General features: G+C 37.1%; 1 protein-coding gene across 2 annotated transcripts; it reads right to left on the bottom strand.

The window, feature by feature from the left end:
- Positions 1-42: 42 nt before the first annotated feature.
- vapb (VAMP (vesicle-associated membrane protein)-associated protein B and C) lies at positions 43-19177 on the bottom strand. Of its 2 annotated transcripts, none has more exons than XM_039692463.2 (6): positions 18853-19177; positions 10679-10831; positions 2572-2675; positions 1501-1581; positions 1126-1302; positions 43-410 (listed from the first exon to the last, which is right to left on the bottom strand). In XM_039692463.2, the coding sequence occupies exons 1-6, from the start codon at positions 18908-18910 to the stop codon at positions 249-251; spliced, it is 735 nt and encodes a 244-aa protein (XP_039548397.1). In that variant the 5' UTR covers positions 18911-19177; the 3' UTR covers positions 43-248. The 2 variants fall into 2 exon arrangements, with proteins under 2 accessions (XP_039548397.1, XP_039548398.1); XM_039692464.2 differs by having other exon boundaries at positions 43-407.
- Positions 19178-20703: the final 1526 nt, after the last annotated feature.

Raw genomic sequence — 20703 nt, 5'->3', positions numbered from 1 at the left:
ATGATTTCACAATTTTGAGGCAAGAGCTGTGTCAGATTACTATTATTAACTTTTTTTTTTCTGAATTTATTTCTTTGCACATAACATGATGAAATATCTTGATCTCTTTATTAATTTTACACACCTCGCTAATCCAAAACTACCCCAATGATATGGCATTCGGATTAAACGAATTCTGCATTGGTTACTTGTCTGTTTTGTTTTTGTTTCATCCGCAATGCATGCTTGTAACACTCTCCTCTTGGATTTTACAAGGCCAACTTGCCGATGATGACACCCACAACAAAAAACAGCACAATTAGAGCGATCACCCTGGTGCTCAGCCCCTCCTCCTTCACTCTCATCGCTGAAGAGGAGTGCGGAGCGGATATTACTGTGCTCTTCCTCATCCGCAGACCATCATCTTCCTGCTGGGGAAGTGGAAGAGATAAAGATAAAGACAGTTAGATGACAGAAATAATCTTGAGAGTTATGAAAAGCGCTTATGGCCCAGCACGCGTCTCATTAAACAAGCAGCAGTAATGGTCCCCAGCTGCAACTGATGCGCAAGGCCAGGTTATCTTCAATTCCGACTCTTGATATGCTCAACATCCTGTGGCTGTAACAAATCTGAACAATATGGTGGTGGAAGATAGCTAAAGTAATGTGGTGGTCAATCAGTATGGCTCAAAGATGGACATCGATAGCAAGAGGGTGATGGATATAAATCGTTAAAGTGAGTGGACATGTAAAGTGGCTAACATTAGGCTACTACTAACATGGTTTAAAGGTCGATGATTTAGATGATTTCAAAAGGATCATGTGACACTGAATACTGGAGAAATGATGCTGAAAATTCAGCTTGGTCATGAGAGGAATAAAATTATATATTTAAAAATATTGAAATAGAAAACAGTTGTTATAATATATGTTTTCATTGTTTTTTGATCAAATAAATGCAGCCTCGTGAGCCTTTCAAAAATCATTCCGATCCCAAAATTCTGAACGGTATTGTACATAATGTATTTTTAATGCATAATTTTGTATATTTGAATTCTGAGTTTAAAAGAAAATAGCAAAAAAAGTAAAAATATGTATGACTTGCTGACAATGATATTTATGAGAATGCAAATAGCAAACACTCACCCTGATCTGTTTGTTCTCCTCTCGTAGCCGCTGCACCTCCGTCTGCAGTCTTTTACATTCCTCCATGATCTTCTTGACCTCTCCATCATCCAGACTGGAGGCCATGGACTTCATAGACAATGTGGATGATTCCGACTTTGAGAGACTGGTGGATATCTTATTGCTTTCCATTTCATGCTGCGGCCAAAATCAGATTCACACACACAGACAAAATGGACACAATCAGCAAATGAATCCATAAAAGTGCCAAGAATCTGTTACGCTTAATAATTTTAGGAGAGGGTAACATGAATGTAGTAATCCCTACTGCCATTTCACACACTGCTGACAGCTCAGAGCTAACATGAGGAAAAACATGAAAACCCATCCACTCACTGTTTTCTCATTTTCAACGGGCATATCAAAGACACATCTCAGCTTGGAGTCCATCAGATCCTCGGGCTTGGCGTCCTTCCACTGAAGGAGAGAACAACAACATGTGTAAGCAAGAGCCTACATTTGATTATACACCAAATAAACACCTCATGAGCCGTTTACAAACCCTAGCGACCTGCTTACATACGCAACATTTTTAGGCATCATAGGAAGATTTCCCGAGACAAATGTAGATAATAAAAGAAAATCTCTGAACAATTCAAAATGCACAATTTACTCAAATCTGTGTGCTTTGTATTTCTCTTGCATTGATTCATTAGCCTAACCACATGCCACCTGAGCCAATTGTGGAAGTTATGCATTAATAAGTTGCCCATGAAGAGAGTTTCGAAGGAGTCATCTGCGAGGTCTCGGATCTTAAAAAGGTATCTGGCTATGAAGACAGCAGACAGTGAGGCAGCTCCCTCGGTTTTGGAGTTCAGCTTTGGAGCCATCAACAAAGAAGAGTGGAAATAGTTCAGGACAGTGAATTAGTAGCCAGATCTCTGCTCTATATTTTCTTTCCGCTTCTCCATCCTGACATTTTCATAACCTATTTACCATTACATCTGCTCATGCACACAGATGTTCAGTATGATCTATTTCAGAAAGCTCAGAGAGAGTCATGAACAACCAAGAGATTTGGATTACTTAAACAGCAAATTCACACCCCTGTGTATCATATATTGTTGATCTATGCTCGGGGTTATCACAATATTACTGCTTAATGGCATTTTAGCACACTTTTGATTAAGTCTATATTGGAAAAACTTCAAAAATAATGCAAAAACTGTTTTGTTTTTGTTGTTTTTATTGAAATAAAGCTGAAATAAAATAAAATAAAATTATCAGATGAAAAACAAAAAATGCTGCCTTGGCAACTAACTGAAATAAAATAATTTAAGTTTAAGTTCTCATTATCAAAACTGAAATGAAAATATACATTTTGGACCCAACATATAAGACATCAAGAATGGTTTAATAAAGGGAGTATAAACCTTTGGAAAGCAGGTGGCATGGACCAGTACTCACCACTCCCTCAGTGTCAGTCATGTCAGGTGGGGCCAGCAGAGACTGTACCATGAACTTGTGTTTGCTTTTCTCATTCGGATCATAATCGAACGGTTGCAGCATCACTGTAAGACAAACACAAGAGCATAAATACAGTACACATTAACAATATCTTCAGCGTTTTCCTCGTTTTAGTGGGCAGGATACTACTCATGATACGAGGACAGGCAATGTTGGGAGGGAAGAAAAAGGAACCTGATCTGAGCCAGATTTGAACCTGAGATGCCTACTTGAGCACCAAATGCCAGGCCACAATGGCTCCAACATCATTTCTAGATTTTTAAGGAATAAAAAAAAAAAAACTATACAATATTAAAATTTCCAGCAGATAGGTTTCTCAACAGTCCAAGGGCCAGATTTACTAACAGCTTCCGCCAATGCAAACCCTATTTTGGCGTTAAAAATATACTACTTTAATTTCCTAAAAGAAACGCAGTAGAAAGATTAGCGGTGAAACGGGGTGGACAGTCATTTTTGCGGCTGACCTTATTGCACGCGCACTTGTAGGAATTTTCTTTTCAGATGTAGAGAGTATCTAAATGAATCATGCAATGTTTGCGCTAGTCAGTTTACTGTTTTATCGTGACATTGTTTACCGCCATAAAAGCATGTCTTAAACCAGCAGCTAATCTGCGATGGTCATTATGGAAATGATCCGGTTGCGTCTGTGTTCTTTACTTGTGCAAATCTTCAGTAGATCACGTGCAGAAATTTCCACTCCCAGATGAGGTTTTTTTTTTTTTTTTTTTTTGCGCTCTGGCTTTAGTAAAAAAATGTGATAAAACATTTGGGTGTAAAACATCCATGTTTCACAAAATGACATTACTCAGAAAAACAAAAAGACTTAGCTATTCATTCCGTATAATCCCACTACAAACGTTGCTGATAAAACTTCAGTGACCCAGAAGGGCAATTTTTCTTACAGCTCCTAAACAGTGTTTTTCACGTTAATAATAACACATTCAGCCTTTAACTCAAACCAGGTGTTAGTGTGAGGAAGTTCACGTCTACAACCCCATCAGCACCATCCAAAGAAGGCCATGTTATTTGATGTCATTCCAACGAGCAAAAGCTAATTTAGAGCTGTTACCATGATTTACAATGATCACTTTCTTATGCTTGGCGTGCGAGGGCTCTGGCACGGTTGAAATCAGTATTGAAAGCCTATTTCACCCCCATCACCCTTTTTAAAAGACACCGTTCTGATTCAAAAGTGTCTTTTTTTTACATTGGAGTGAATGTGTGCATGATTTAGGAAAACTGCTGCTAAGTTTCATTAAAAACAAATGATCTCTTAATTTCAAAGGCCCTCTTAGATGTGGCTACTACTGCCGAGCTCACAGAAGGTGCACGCCAACTTCCCCGCGAGTTAAAAAACCTCACTTTGGTTTTGCGTGCCACTATGGCAATCAAGCTCCGTCGATATTGCAAACTGAAAACAGACGGCTGAGACAGATTGGGAATGTCCTGTTTTGTCAGTCCCAATCTTTCCGACTGCACTAGACCGGTATTTCACTAGCAGCATCAAGGGGGTATTTTTAAACGCCTCAACAGAGGAAGAGGGATTAAATGAGTCTTGACATGACTTTATTTGTACAGTTCACATATTACTAAAAGAAATGTGTACTGTGCAAATATTCCGATTTCGCACCCATAGCTGTTGCTATCCTTGACGCAAGATGTGGAGGAAGTCAAAGTATCAGTTCAAGTTCACACCATTCAGCTTTCCCATCACAGGAATAAATGGCATTTTAAAATGTATTACAATAGAAATCATTTATTGTTCATTTAAATAACACTTTACAATAAAGGCCTCATTTATTAACATTAGTTAATGCATTACTTAATGATGAGCAATATATTTTTATGGCATTTATAAACCTTTGTTCATGTTAGATAACAGTGCATGTTGAGATTAACATTAACTTAGATTAACGAATGCTGTTCATTCATGTTAACTAATATAGTTAACCAATGTTAACAAACAAAACCTTATTGAAAAATGTTACCATAATATTTCACAATACTACTGTATTTTTGATCAAATAAATGCAGCCTTGGTGAGCATAAGAGACTTTAAATGTTTTAATGGTAGTGCATATCAATTTTCACAGTAACGAAAACAGAAATAGATGCAACCACCCACGGTGTAAGACGTTATATACATATACACATTGCATCACAAATAAAAAAAACAACTTTTTAGACCGAGGGCGAGTTTACACGACAACGATGCACTGAAAACGGAAAGGTTTTTGCTTTGCTTTTTTGAAAATGTTAGCATACAGACGACAACACTGTCAAACGATCCTCGTTCACTCGAATCTACGAAACGTAATATAAATGCTGTAGTATGCTGCCAGGCCAGTAGTTGGCGATGTTATGTTGTGTAAATGAACGGCCAAAATGCATAAAAGTTTATGGTAAACACAGTGTTGCAAATGTGAATTAAAAAAAAATGTTGATGTTTAAACTGCAATCAAATAAACAGATTTGAGTTGAATTTGCTAAAAGTAAAAATATATTTATTTTGAGAAACAAAACCAGAGACTTTATAGTCCAAGTATTAAGTGTTATTGTCTTGAACACTTAAATGGGCGGCTCCATGCTGACTGTGATTGACAGTTCGTTCTGCCAGATCACTACTGACACAATCCAACAAGATCAAGGCAGTGATTTAATAATCATTAAAACACAACAGCATGATTTCTTTAACAAAGAACATCTTTATGTGATGCTTAAATTTGCATAACCAACCTAAGACGGTTGGAAATTTAATAGTGAAAAAGAATTGGCCTGATAATGTTACAAAGTATTAATTTACACTCTCAGGCATGCATAGTTTTGATCAGATGTCTCTAATGTGCAATGTAGAAAAACGAGGATTGTTCATGTACAGAAAGGTCTTTCTGGATCTCCTTTTTTGGTTTTGACACTCTCAATCTTTTACACAAATGTTATGAGCTGTCTGCACATACTGTTCTTTCTTGTATTCTTCAAAGAACTATTTCTAATCACACAGAGCTTGTATGTTCACACTTAAGTGCCAACTAGCCTCTCCCTATGGAGGATGCCTATTCCACTCTACAGATAAAGCGTTGTGGAAATTAGGGTTCACAAACCAACCCAGAAGTGATAAAATAAAATTCTGTATCAAAATTTATAGACAAGACGAGTAGTTTGTTTAGGCATGGTTTGTAGGGAATTACAACTATATTAAAGTTCCCGTGAACCGGAAGTTGCAAACGATTTTTCTCCAGTGCTGTGACGTATTTCCAAGTGAAACGGAATATTGAACAGAGGGCAGGGTTTTACTCTAGCGCTCCTCCTCTCCATCTCTCGCTCATAGCAAACTAACGGTTTGAGGGGAGTGGTTAAGCGTTTCCCCACCCAAGTTGTGAAACCTACGTCATCAGAAAAAGAAACCGTTCCAGACCGGAAGTAACTTTTCAGATTTTGATTAAAGATTACCAAGGTAAAACATTTTTTAAATATATTTTTACTTGCACGGATTAATTGTTCACCACAAGACTAGTAATATGCGCTAACAAAGTAAATAGGTTCAATTTTGATTTCACGGGGACTTTAACTATAGAATCAGTTCTAATGCGCATGTGAACGCCATCAACGTTTATCACAGGTTCACGTTTAGAGTCTGTTTAAAGAGAACGGTGACATCTTAGCGGCCCCTAATTTAATAACAAATGATCATTTCACGGGAAGTGAATCAATCAAAACAAAATTTAGCAGGAAAATAACATTATTTAAGAATAATGCTATGAAACCAAAACAATCTCTGTTACTTTAAATTATATTAAGTTGATCTCTGTAAAGCTGCTTTGAAACAATCTACATAGTTAAAAGCGCTATATAAATGGGTATGACTTGACTTGAGTGGTCATCTTCAGGGCTGTGGCCTGTCTGGGGGCGGGACCACTGCAGAAAACTGTCACCCTGGGCCATGTGCGTTCAATGAAAACACCTGACTGCTGAAAATCATTCATCTTCCTAATTAACTGGATCCCTGGAGATAAAAAGCAAAGCAACTCCATTAATTATGAAACATGACCTCGGAATCCCATCGGCAAAAACCATGAAGTCTAAATGGAGAGAGGGAGAAAATGTGAGGAAATCCAGACAACACTAATGGTTTAAAGAGGCATACTTAACTTACTAAGTTCTAAAGCAAAGGTTCTGAGTCATGACAGGCTATTAATAAGTATAATCAACAAGTAATTTGATTTTATCATGACAGGATTGTAAACACTAAGTGATTAACTATAATAAACCACATATCATGTCAAAAATCCCAATTACTGATCTCTTCATAATGTGTGGATTGATGTATGGAATTTTAAAAATGAAGACTTAAAGAAGATGTTTAAGAAAAAACAAAAAACAAAAGTCAACCTATTTTCTATAACTTGCAGATTGTCACAATCACTATTATCGGTAACCAAAAATACATTTTTAAATTGGAGTTACTTCACTTGCAGCCAAAGAAATGTTGCTGATCAAATAAAGGTATAGAAGCGTTACATAATGGTGAAATTTATGTGAGTGTGAGTGTTAAATAAGTGTGTAGTCTTCTGACAATGTGGAAGTGGACAAGAACTTGACAAAGGTAAAGTTTCTTCAGTCATAACAGATTCATGAGGGATTCAGAGCTTGAAGTTATTACTTTTGAACTGTCAACAAAAAAACTTCACAACCCAGACAGACAGTGATGTTTGAGAACGGGTGGAGACGTGAGGCTCGTCTCATAGGTCTGGATAAAAGTCAAAACCCCATTAAACAAAATCCATTGTGCATCCCCTCTGAATAACACGCCAGGGAAGACTAAACTAGCTTGTCATCGATTCAAACACAGTCAGAGCTATTGTACATATTGACAAGGACCAGGCATCTCACCATGGAGAGAAATCCCAAAACATTGGAATCAACAGAGAATAATGAGAGCAATTTAAGACTGTCCGTGAGATTCCAAGACGCTCTGAGATTTCAAATGAGTTGAGTCCAACATTGTTGTTACAAAATTATCTCTTGGTTATGTAAAGGCTTCTGTCATGCACAAAGAGCAGTCGGGTAAAGGATATAAAGGTGCTGTAACATAAATGTCTCCATTTTACCCACAACAGTATCTCACAGGAGAAGGGTCAAGTGTACTCCAATGACTTCATTAGCTCATTTGCATAAAGTTACATATTCTAATCTTAGCCGCACTGATGGACACGACCCCAACACTCCGTCTTGCTCATTTCACATCATAGCTTCTGGTTGTTTTATCACTAATCACAGTCTACAAAAGTGCCTTAAAATCAAATATTTTTGCATTATTTATTTACCTTTTGTTTCATCTTAAATGTATTTGATATATAGGTTTATTTATTTTTATTTCAGTTTTAGCCATTTTAGTTCTTCCTGATAAGTTTTATTTCTGTTAGTTGCCAAGGCAGCATTTCTAATTTTGTTGTTTAAGATTTTTATAAAAAAAAAATATATATATATATATATATTCATCTTTTTTTATTACTGAAAATTATTATTTATTTATTTTTTTTAATTTTTAAATTTAATTTTTTATTTATTTATATTTTTTGCTTCATTCTCACCTTCCGTTCAAAAAAAAACAACAAACGGTCTGTGTTGCTGATGAGTTGATTCTCTGTAAATTCACACATACAGAAACCAGGACGTGTACAGAAAAAAAAACTGTGTCTGCAGAAAAGGGCTAACACAAACACAGGGACGGGAATCTGGATCCACACAGACAGAACTGCCTACGGATACAAGTCAAGCTCACACAAACAGATTTCCTGTGACACATGAACAGAAAAGATCAGATATGACTCACTATTAAACAATCCCTTTCGAAATTGACCTAAATAATCAACTGCTCATACTGATCAATTACCTGACAGAGTTAATGATCATTTGATAGCAACGGCAATTTTAAGCACTTGGTTCTTTGAAAGACCGCTAATGGCGTTTCATTACAAACATCTGTCATATAACACACAATATTGACATCATCATCGTCAAAGTGGTTCCTCCACAATATACAGACATGGAGCAAATGACTCACAGCACTGTATTTAATGTAATGGAAGTATGGCTACAGAGTAAAATATAATATAAAAAAATTTAAAAAAGGAGAAAAAAAAGAAACTTATTAAGGGAAGGCAGTGCAAAACAATAAATAATATTAATATAAATAAGACAAGGAAAGAATAAATACAAAAATATATAAAAATACTAATAAATAGTAAGAATAAGATAAGTTCTTAAGAAGAAAAGTAGAGGTAGTTTAAATTACACTTTTATATATTTGTGTAAATTTATATTTATTCTTATTTAATATCAACACTTCAATAACTTATTCAATTCAATTCATCACAACCTCTCCATTCAAATTGGTTCATCAACCATAACTCCTTCCAGTATAGCCAGGAATCTTGGAGCTGTGAATGTTGATCAATTAAGATTCACGGACCATTTTGCTACAACGTCCCGGTCCTGCAGATTTGCCTCGTACAACATCCCTCCTAACGGAGCATGCTACACGAAGCTCTTGTTCTATCCAGACTGAACTACTGTGATGCTCTCTCGTCAGGCCTTCCAGCATGTACTGTCAAACCTGTGCAACTGATCCAGAACGCCAGAGCGCACATCACACCTCTCTCTCTTCACCGGTTTGCACTGGCTGCCAATAGCCACTTGCATCAAATTCAAGGCTCTGTTTGCCTACAGAACAACCACTGGCTATGCACCACTACAGTTAAAGTGAACGGCGCTTGGTGGTGCCATCCCAAAGAGGCATAAAATCACACTCACTGACCTTTTCCTTGTCTGTTCCCTGCTGGTGGAATGACCAGCCTAACTCAATCTGAGCAGCTTTAAAAAAAAAAAAACAGCTAGACGCATCTTTTTCGTCAACACCTGACCTGACCCAATAATATAAGCATTACTTGTTCTATTCTGTTTCTCTATTTATTTATTCCCCCTATATGTGTGCACTTTTTGCAAGACTAACTGGGATTTGACACAACAATTACATATTGTTGCCCTTTTGTTGATTTGATTGCTTCTATTGTTCTCATTTGTAAGTAGCTTTGGACAAAAGCGTCAGCTAAATGATTGAATGTAAATGTAATATTATAAATAATTGCTTCAATAATAATTTATGTTATTGAAGCAAGCTTTAATAAAATTTAGCTTGCTTCAATAATAATATTAGGAATGTAACAATGTATCGGAATAAAAATGCGACAATACGCATCATAGATGTTATAGAGTCATAGAGTTAGTTACTTACTGTTATTATAAAGTATAAATTACCCCAGGTACTCACCCTCATGCTGTTTCGAACCTATTTTCGTTCATCTTCCAAACATAAATGAAGATATATATTATTTTGAATAATATGAGATATTTTGAAATCTGAGAGATTTTGGTTCCTACATTTCAAGTAAATTCCCCTAAAACTTAAAAGATCATCTTATCTGTGTAAGATATTCAATGAATGCCTGCATTGAAAGTGCAAGTGTACTGCGTAAGAAAAAAAGTAAGTTTCAGTAACAGTGCTACACTAACTACTAATAATGTATAATAATGCAATGGGGCAATATTTGTGGATCCATAATGATAATGCCAATAGTTGATATTACCAGTAAAAAAGGGCTTACATTAGTTATAGGCTATCCATATTATAATACTGTCTTTTTAGGTTCAGAATCATTAATATTTTTATTCTGGTGTGGCAATTGTTTTACTTCTTTACCCGTTCTCTCTTATGTTTCAGCTATCCCAATTAAAATTCAGTTTTATTGTTCAGACACCTAGTCAATTGTTCATTTACACACAGAAGGTTCAATTAAAATATTTATTAAGTTGTATGTACAACAAAGTTATTGAAAATCTTTTATTTGAATTTAAGTTTCATTTTTTTGATCATTTTGATCAAAATATTTTGATGCGTATCGTATCCTGAACCCAGTCATTTGGAAGCTTTGACAGTTTAAATCAATAGTGATCAATGGAACACAAACTTTAAGAAAAATGCATTTACCAGAGACGTTGATGGAGGTTCCGGCATCGATCACTCCGCTGTTTGGCCGCACGCAGTACCGGCGCGGTGCAGTCGTCTTTACTTTAAAGCACACATTTCTGTCTGTGGGATTAGCGAGCTTTAGGGTGGTGGTCACCACATCTGTAAATGGACCTGAGGGGAGAATCACAGGACATTCAATTGTTACATTCCAAACTCGGGTGTTGCCCTGTGCTTGTTAGCGCATTGCCATGCAGTTGCTAGGGTGTGCTGGGTGATGGCTTGCCGCAAAAAACATCTCAAACAATATCTGCAGCCAGACTGCTCTAAGTGGCCACATCGATTTACAACCTTGTAACCGATTTCACCCCACCAATAATGATTTGTGACAAATCAAATTAGTGGCACATTACAAAATTAGTGGCACACAAGGCCAAAAGACCACAGCATTGTTCTCAACCCTGGCACTCGTTTTACACTGCGGCAAAGAATACGGGTGATTTTCAGGAAAACTGAAACAAAGGGAATTTGTTCTGCCAAAGGCTGATGCTAATCAGTCCATATCACAGAATCAATTAATTTAAATGTCTGTGGTGATGAACAGAGACTTGAAAACTATATGGTGATAGAGGGAAGATTTATACATGCTTTCGAAATCTTGGGGTCGGGGGTTGTGTTTTTTGAAAGTTTCTTATTCTCAATAGGTTTGCATTTTAAATGAAATTTATTTCCAACCAATTCCGGATGAAATCAAATCATTTCCAACACCTGAATATTTCCCCCGGAAACAAGGTTGAGTCAAGAAACGAAATAAAAATATAGAAAAACAAAAAGGCCTTAGCTTAGTTAGTTGTACAATAAATATGTTTGTATAAACACTATAAATACAAGGATTATTTTTTTTCTATTGTAGTCTACATAAAGCTAAGAACTAAGAATAATTTGCAACACATTTTTTATTTCCATGTGCAAAAACAAATAAAACGTGACTTTTATCCATCAGGCTGAGCAAGTTCTTACATTTTGATGATTGATAACAAAGATAAACAATGAAATTGCACAATATAACCATAAATCAATGTGTGTTCCATCAGGCCAATTTTGATTTCCCATTGACAAACTTGTTAGTTCTGTCTCAAACACCCTTTGTAATATGGCAGCACCACACATCAAGTATGCAACACCTCATCTAGGTTAATTCTATTAAACCAGTTAAATTATTGAGAGGCTGAGACACTTGAAACCCATAGTGAGCCTTATGTTGTTTGAGCCTTTATGTTGCGTGTTACAGAGGAAAAGACGCCAGACGAATTAAGCGCCTTGGGCCTTTAAAACCTTAAAAGAGAGACAAACATTGCACAAGGCCTAAGACTATTCTGGCCAAAAGCCTTACGCTCCATGTCTTTTCCATTCATACAGACCTATACGGAGAACCTGATAGAATTAGTGCGTAAGTAATTGCAAAGCATGAGTCATGCAGAAAGTCATCATTCTCTGTATTAATTTTATTAGGTAAATGACATCACCAATCAATACCAAGTGTCTAAGAAGAACAAAAAACTATTTATGAAAAAAAAAAACAGCCCTTTTATGGTAGGGCTGGGAATTTGGAGTAATCTTGTAATAGAAGTACTTAAATTAAATTACAGTATAAATGACAAATAACAAGTATGACTTACAGTAAAATTATAGTTTTATTCACAAACATCACAACACAAATTAAGATGACATTTTTAGGATCAGATTTAAAAATAATATGCTAAAAAACTATTAAAAAACTGCATGTTTATAATCACATATAGTACTTTATAGTTACCATTTAGTCATGTAGTCTCACTTTAATGCATACATATTTTTCATTAAAGATCCTCAGTTTGACCTCTAAAGTCAGACTGAGCTTCAAGAAAGTTCTAGGATATTTTGCACACACAAATATGATCCCCCTGAGCACTTTAAAAAACTCACTGTACACATCATTTAATGTAGAAGAGGTTTTCCTGCCAAACAAGGTACAACGGCGGGAAAGCCTCGTGCCTTTCGTATAGCTCAGAAATACCCAACACATCTGTCTGCCGTGATGCAGCGTTCATCTACATGGAGAGATACTTGGCATCCGCACGTGTGCAGATGTGACTCGTCTTTCCAACTCTGCATTTCAACATCTGCCTCTCATTTACACCCTGCTTTATAGCCCTAAAACATATTTATTACAGGACCGTTTCATGATCATTGTAATAATTCAGAGATCCAAGGTCTGAATCAATGAGAACTTATATAATTTCACCACATGGTTCAAGGTATTAGTGATTCTAAACGGATGGAACACGCCAAAAAGGTTCAGACCTGCTAAATCAAACAGACGTCACCATATTTTAACAGCTTTGCCCCATTACTACTACACCTGGACCACCTCAAAATCTCAAACTGCCCTTTATACTTCCTAAAATGACATAATTATTGGCTGGAGGGGAGGTACTTCCTGAACTCTACAGATGAGGCTTCAGACACTTTAAATATCAAGTGGCATGCCTGGACGGGTTGGGTTATTGTTACCTGAAGTCACATGCTACTTGAGAGCATCACTAACTTTTCAATCAAGTGTATCGTAAGGGGGTGGAGTCTGAGGCAGGAGGTGTGGTGTAACTTTAAGATGATTTTGGCTTCTTTATGGTGTATGACCCATGCAGGCAGCCTTCTCTGGGGGGAGGCCTTGTCCAGTGCTGAGAAACAAATGCATTGTACCTAGGGGTGTAACGGTATACAAAAATCACGGTTCGGTACGTACCTCGGTTTTAAAGTCACGGTTCGGTACGTTTTCGATACAGCAAAAAGAAAGAAATGGCAGAGAAATTTCCTATTTGTTTAAAGAAAAAATATTTTTAAATAAGTGTGAGTTTTCCTAGATCTTGAAACTTTCAGGTTTATAAATGGGGGTCATCTTTGAAGGATGAACAAATAATGTTTTGGTCATCACATTAAAAATAACATTTAAATATATATTTATTTATATAATATTTGAATTTTGAAGTGCTGGAAAAAGATGTGTGAAGTACTTGAAATCACACCATTCCAGCCAAACTGGTTACAGTTAGTCTTACTATATTAAATCCATGGTGAATGTTGCTGGTCTGTGGACGTAAAGTACTAGTTCATTCACGGCACAATGTTTCTCCTGGTTTCCATGACAGCGCTGTTTGATCTAATAGAGATCTACGGTTAATAACGGAGAAATGTGAATGCATCTCACTAGATCTCGCAGCGATGTTATTACCTCAGTGCCAAATTCAAATGTTTTCTTTACCGGATCTCTTAGCGCGGTGTGGTAACAGTGTTGCTTGATCGAGACCGGCTCGCGCTGCACAGATGTTGCTGGTCCGAACTGATAAACGATCCGTGAAGCACATACCGAGGAGCGCAGTTTCGTTCTGCTTTCATTTCCTTGCCATTTGGATGTTGCGCAACGTTGTGTTGGCCGCGTCAGCACAAATTTTGCCGGCAGGAAAAATGGTCCAAGCGATCGTTCGGTTTGTATGCGTACCGAACCGGAAGCCTCGAACCGAAACGGTTCAATACGAATACATGTACCGTTACACCCCTAATTGTACCTCATTTATAAAACATAAGCCTGCAACTGAGTTTTGGACTACACCTACCAACTCTGCAGAGGATTTGAGATCTCTTTAGCTTTGATGTAATGTCGGCTAAATTAACTCTTGAAAAACAAATATGTTAAACTGTCCTCAATTGTGCAGTACTTACAGCTTTTAGATTTAAATTATGGCAATATATGTATTAAATCATGACCCATTAAAATGCATGATAATAACAACAGAATATAAAGATTTACACCCACATTTTTCAACTTCACAGCCATGTGACGCTTATTTTAAGATTATATATTAAGTGTTTCCTAACAAAATTAACTTTGGTTAAAATGAAAGCTTATTTAGAAAGGGGGGAAAAAGTGTGTTAATACGGCTTGCTTTCTATTGAAAATTTTTCTTCCCCCCTTGTTTTGTGCATAAACCTCACTTAATTTAGTTAACTGACATTGAAGATTTCATGTCTTATGTCATTTTACTTCATAAGGCAATTTTATCCTTTTTTCAGGATACTGAAAATCAGACAATGGTCCTCACTGCAGAACACGAAATCCAGGGGGAGGAGTTGGATCTGGATCCCTCCCAGCTTACATATACCTAAACCTACTCATCTCCACCGTCCGATCTCTAACCCCACCCCTAATCCTACCCATCTCCACCCCTTAGAGCTGGATCCAACTCCGCCCCTTGGTGTAAGAAAATTTGTATATTCTAGTGTAGCATATTCATTGTCTGAAAGTGCTATGTCAGCATAAGGCTATTTTCATGGCAAAAATTTAATTACAGTTACACGAATACAAATATCATATAAATATAATAAAACCAAGCAAACAAACACTTTAAAAACAAACATGTTAATTTTTTTATTAACAAGATAAAAAAAAAAAATCCAAAACCTTTTAGGCATAATCTTACTAAATAAGTCCTTCCACTCATCTTGCCACTTATCCAATACACAGATTAATAATAGCTCTGATATGTGGGGGAGGAATTTTATATTCTTCATTGTCTAAAAAGAGCTCAAACTAAAAATTAATGTTTAGTAGACCTAAAAGATCTAAACGTCTGTAGAGAACAAAAACATTTGGACAATCACATCAGGCGACAATTTTACTGTAAGTATGCACTACCCTTTGAGTTTGAATCAGGAGAATTTTGGAGAAGCATTTAAGAACTGGCACTGATCCACAGTGGAACTGACTGTGGCTAATCTTTCTCAATTGTAGTGATTGATTAACAACCAAAATGAAACCTGGAAGAAAATAAGTTAGCACTCACACTGCATGCGAACCGTGCCTGTGTCCAACTGCACCATGCTCTGGCCCACCTCTTCCAAGCGGGCCAGGGCCGGCTAGACACGGTTCGGAGCACTCACACTAATCAAACGAACCGCGCTTTGGTGGTCAAACGCACTCGGGCACGGTTCAAACTGGCTAGAGTGAGTACACCCTAAGATTATTCCCAGCATAGACTTGATTTAATGTAGCAGCCCTTTAAACAGCACACACACTTTTGAAGACATAGCATTAACCAATAGCCCTCGTGGCCTAGGTGACATCAGTTGAAAAAGTCATTTCTGAAGAATCGTGCACAAGAACAGTATTGCTCAACAAGCAAGATTACCAAAGGAAAACTAAGCAATAAAAAAGGTGCAATGGTTACACACTCATTAGCTTTGATATCAATGCTTATTAAAAGTTGGTTGTTGATAAGCAAAGATTAGATATGGCTTGTTGTAAAAAAAAACAACTTTGTAAGTGAGCAGTTCATTTCAGAGTTTATTCATAAACAAAAACACAAAACTCCAGGTTAACATGAAACTAACAAAAGGCGTGACAGGAACCATTAGATTAAAAAGTTTAAAGAAAAGTATATTGACAACATACTATGTATGTTGGGGAAACCAAATGGCATTAGACAGCCATTGATATTTAACTCCTACAACTATGAGCATGTCTAATGCAGGGTTCAGACTACACAATATCAGCCCGGTCCATTAGATGTAGGTTGTCTTGCTGATTCGTAAATGACAATGGGCATCAGGACGTAAGAATTTATTGTTTTATCTCATAGTGTCATTGTGTCATAGTGGATGACAACCGTCGCCACATCTGCAACGCTTCGACGTCCCAACAGAACTAGCATGTTTATTTTTTTTACGGTGCTCCACGACGGGTACCGTCACATCTGTGACACTGACCAATAGGAGCACAGAAGCTTTTCCATACACAGCTTTCAATCATGGCGAAACAAAAGACAATACTCCTGCGTGATGTTTCGACGAAGGACTACCACGACGATACGATAAATATTGATTCTCACTACAGATTCCTGACTCCGAGTCGCCCCGTCGTTTCAAAGAATAGTACAATGGCGAGCACATTAAAGGGTTAGTTCAACTTCACCCAAAAATTAAAATGCTGTCAGATCATGAGCGTCATCTTAGTTCTCGCGCATGAGTTGTTATTCGTGGCGCACTCATTGCTTGTTACACTCTTGTTTCCAGTTGCTAGTTCAGGATTTTTGAAGACAGCAAGCAACATATTGTCTGATAGGAGTCAAAATCTTATACTCTGAAACAGAGACTATCGTAACAGACAAAAATATTGTGCTGTCTGAACCTGGCATAATGTCACCTCACAAGCAGTCATTTTTGAGCACCCTCATTTTTGAAGGGGACATATCATGAAAATCTGACTTTTTCTGTGCTTAAGTGCTATAATCAGGTTCACTGTACATCTACCAACCCTGAAAACGTGAAAAGTGACAACCCAGTAAAAGTCTTTCACTGCAAGCATGTTAAAAATTAAGTCGTTCTGATTTCACTCCCCTTCTGACGTAGGAAGGGGATCTTATTATAATATGACCATCCCTTATTCTGCACGTTTCCACCCATGGCGCTGCCATTTGGTTTTCTCAAGTGACAACGGTGTAGCAATAACAAAAATTATAGCTAAGCATGCAAACTGTTCTGTCGTTGCTGCACAGATGAGCACTGAACACTATTGGACCAAAAAAGGACACACCTGTCTCATAAAGAACAAAGGGAACTGTCAGTTTATGAAAAATGTAAATTTGCCCAAGGTAGGGTGACTAAAGAAGGAATGCTGTTTCACCGATATTGCAAGTTGACTTGCCAAAACTTTAAAATTAAAGCATATTTTAAGAAAATCAGTCAGTATATTGTTTTGAAATATCACTTTTTAGCAAATAAAGTTTCAGAGGGAGGCAAACTCTCTTCTGCCCATTCCCAGAAAATGCAAGAACTAATCAAATGTATAACACGATTCCAATACCAGCTGCTTTGGATTAAAGTCGCAGCCAAATGCATAAATGTAAATGTGAAAGTTGAGCTCAATGCACTTTCATTGAGCTCCTTAAAGGGGTAGTCCACCAATGATTAATTCTGTCATCATTCACCCACCCTTACACCATTCCAAATTTCCAATCCAAACCTGTATGACTTTTACACTTGTATGGAACACAAAAGAAGAATTTTTTTTGGAAATGTTGGAAACAAGCGGTCACATGGGAGGTGTCCGTGCCTCCACAGCATTCTTATTTGCTTATTTCTTGCGAACTTTAATAAATATTATGCTAATGTAAACATACAACAATATAGCATTGGTCTCCTGTCGACAGTAATTAGTATTCCCAGTCCATGAAATTAAACCCTGGAATTGTGTAAACATAACATTTATGAACTTACATTAGACTAAAAGCCCCAAACCTTAAAAGTCTACAAAATGGCAACTTGTTTTCACAAAAATACCTAAATAAGTTTGTTTACAACATAATTATCATCCATGTCAGGTGGAGTAATAGTACAGGTGATTTTTCAATGGTGACAACGACTTCCTGACTGGAAGCAGCAGCGAGGTAGGTTGCCAGATTTCGCTAGAAATATATGCAACATGTTCTTAAAAAATAAGCCAAAAATAATCGACTTGCCAGACCGAAAGAAGTCAAAATATGCGGCCCAGTTCTTCATGCTCACGAGAGGAACCATTTCTCTTTCGATCATCTGAACACGAGGAGAAATGAGCACTCGCCTTGACAGCTCACTCACAGCGGTCATTCAATCAGAGAAATATAACACTAACGTTAAATAACGACACATACACACTTTGTATGCACGTAAGTTAGACGAAACATTAACAAGCAAACATCCCATTTTATAAGCTAACGTTACTGTATGAAGAAAAAAAACGCGACGTCGCTAATAATAAGCAAACATGGCAACACTCGTTGAACTGCTTCATACTAACCGAATTAACCAGCCCACCAGAGGAGCCTGTATTTTTAGGCCTAAACAAGCTAGCTCAAGCTAACGAGCTAGTCAGTCTTCAGTTAAACCTAGTCAGCACTTAATCTACTCCTTGTGAAAGGGTTTTGATGTCATTCTAATTAGTTTGGAGCGATTTATCATTACGGCGCTGCGCCATATTATCATTATAACTACAAGGATTGAGGCCTGTCAGAAACGCCATCTCACCGCCTCTTTCTGCCCTTATCCCCCTAAAAAATGACCCTCCCTCTTTGTGTTGGGCGTTAAAGGCGCTCGTCCACGGCTGTGTCAGTCTCTCCACTCACCTCGGAACCTCAGTTCGTGCTGCGGTTCTAGAAGCAGGACCTGCTCTGGTCTGGCCATCTCCCACTGCGCTTGAAACGCGTTCAGACTGGCTGCGCTGACGTCCGCTCGGACTGACGGTGACGGGCTTGACGGTTGAGGCTGTTAGTCGATGAGGACTTCTGTTACCTTTATTTGAAATAAAAACTCCACAAGGCAGTGGAAATAGCTCAGTTACCCGATCCACTAGCGACTGTTGTGATGCAGCAGGAAGGGACTGTGAGAGAGAGAGAGGGAGAGAGAGGCTGGCCGTGACGTCACTGCCCCTGCAGTACTCAGTAGTGGCGACTGATGTGAGGAGAAGGGTGTAGTAGAATGAGGGAGGGGTGAGCTGTCTTTATGGGTCATCTGTCATGAACCATGTTATGAAAATGTTACGGTAACTTTGTAGTTACAATGGCCACTGAAGAAAATGCTAGCATTTTTATTGTTAAAAAGTTTTAATTATGTTGTAATATTTTAGGCCTATATATATATATATATTTAAAAACAATACCCTAATATCTTGTATTTCATACATTTTTGTTATGTAATTATAATTATTTTATATTCAAAGAGCCTCCGAATGTTTGTAGGCTACCTAAAACAATTGCACAAATATAAATACTTTTTATAATTAAAAAGATTTCATCATATTTATAATATTATATTAAAATATTTATTTAATAAATATCCTAATTTATAAAAATATATATAATTCATATATTCAATTTAATGACCCTTATATTTAAGAGGCGTAGGATATTTGTACACAAAAATAATAAATGGCACTGCAAAACAATAAAAAAGGTAATTGTTCGTGTTTTTTATGAACCACCGAATTTTGTATTTGGGCTGTGTATATTTAAGGATTTTTTAAAAATGGTTAATCGTAATGTAAAAAAATAAATCTGTTCTTTGAAAGCAATAGTAATCCAACTGAATATCTAAGAATGAACATGAATTACTTTATCCTCCGCAAAGACTCTAGATCCGTCGTACTTGCATCTGGTTGAATAGGGGAGTTAATTTATGCCCAGTTTGGCAGTTTTGAATACAAGCTCTTGGAGGGCCGTTTTACTTTCCTCAGCACAATTAAAATATCAGCAGGGACCCCCTGCCAAAGGAGACACATACCACAAGTGTCATATGTGTATATATAGCCCATAGGCCAGTGCAGGAGAAATTAGCACTGCTGCGAACACATTGTCAATCCCCCTAAACTTATTCCGAACTAAAACTAAGAATTAGGAGTAACTACAAACCAAACAAACCCAATGTGTATGTTGATTAAGAATCAAAATCAAAATGGATTTTGTATCATTTTATTAGTAATAAAGAGCCAACCATTTCCCTTTTGCACATTCACAAATGAACAAATAAATGTTATTTTCAAGCATTCTTTGCATGACAAAACAATAAAAGAGACAAGGTAAAACTATTAATGATTAGGTTAAATTACTTTTGTAAATACTGAATTACAATGGTAAGTGGTAAAGTAACATTGCCTATATCAATTCATTTACAGATTTCATCCAATGTGTGGTATATACAAGGACGCAAAGTACATAATAAGAATTTCACAACTTTCTTAGGGCCAGCCCAAGACTGTTGGCTCTGTTCTTCCACCTAAACACCACTGTAAACCACACCGGACGGCGTATTATCCAGTCCGAGTGACTCGAGCATGTAGTTGCATTCAAAGGCATTAATGCAAAGCCTGTGCTCCCCAGCAAGAGGACAAGCAATTCAGAAAGTCCTTTCCAATTGGCCAGGAATTCAAGAACTTCGAGAGGACTAAATTAGACATTTGGTCTCACTGTGAATCACAGGCT

Source organism: Pimephales promelas, chromosome 8, assembly GCF_988280905.1.
Source record: "Pimephales promelas chromosome 8, fPimPro1.hap1.1, whole genome shotgun sequence".
Taxonomy (NCBI): Eukaryota; Metazoa; Chordata; class Actinopteri; order Cypriniformes; family Leuciscidae; genus Pimephales; species Pimephales promelas.
The sequence above is the reverse complement of the archived record's forward strand: the minus strand, read 5'-3'. Positions and strand labels throughout refer to the sequence as shown.

Excerpts from the sequence above, each read along its gene's own strand:
- vapb (XM_039692463.2), bottom strand. The coding sequence starts at position 18,910 with ATGGCCAGACCAGAGCAGGTCCTGCTTCTAGAACCGCAGCACGAACTG. Across the intron at positions 1,303-1,500 it reads CCGTTGAAAATGAGAAAACA|CATGAAATGGAAAGCAATAA; the intron begins GTGAGTGGATGG and ends TTTTGGCCGCAG. Across the intron at positions 411-1,125 it reads AGGAGAACAAACAGATCAGG|CAGGAAGATGATGGTCTGCG; the intron begins GTGAGTGTTTGC and ends CCACTTCCCCAG.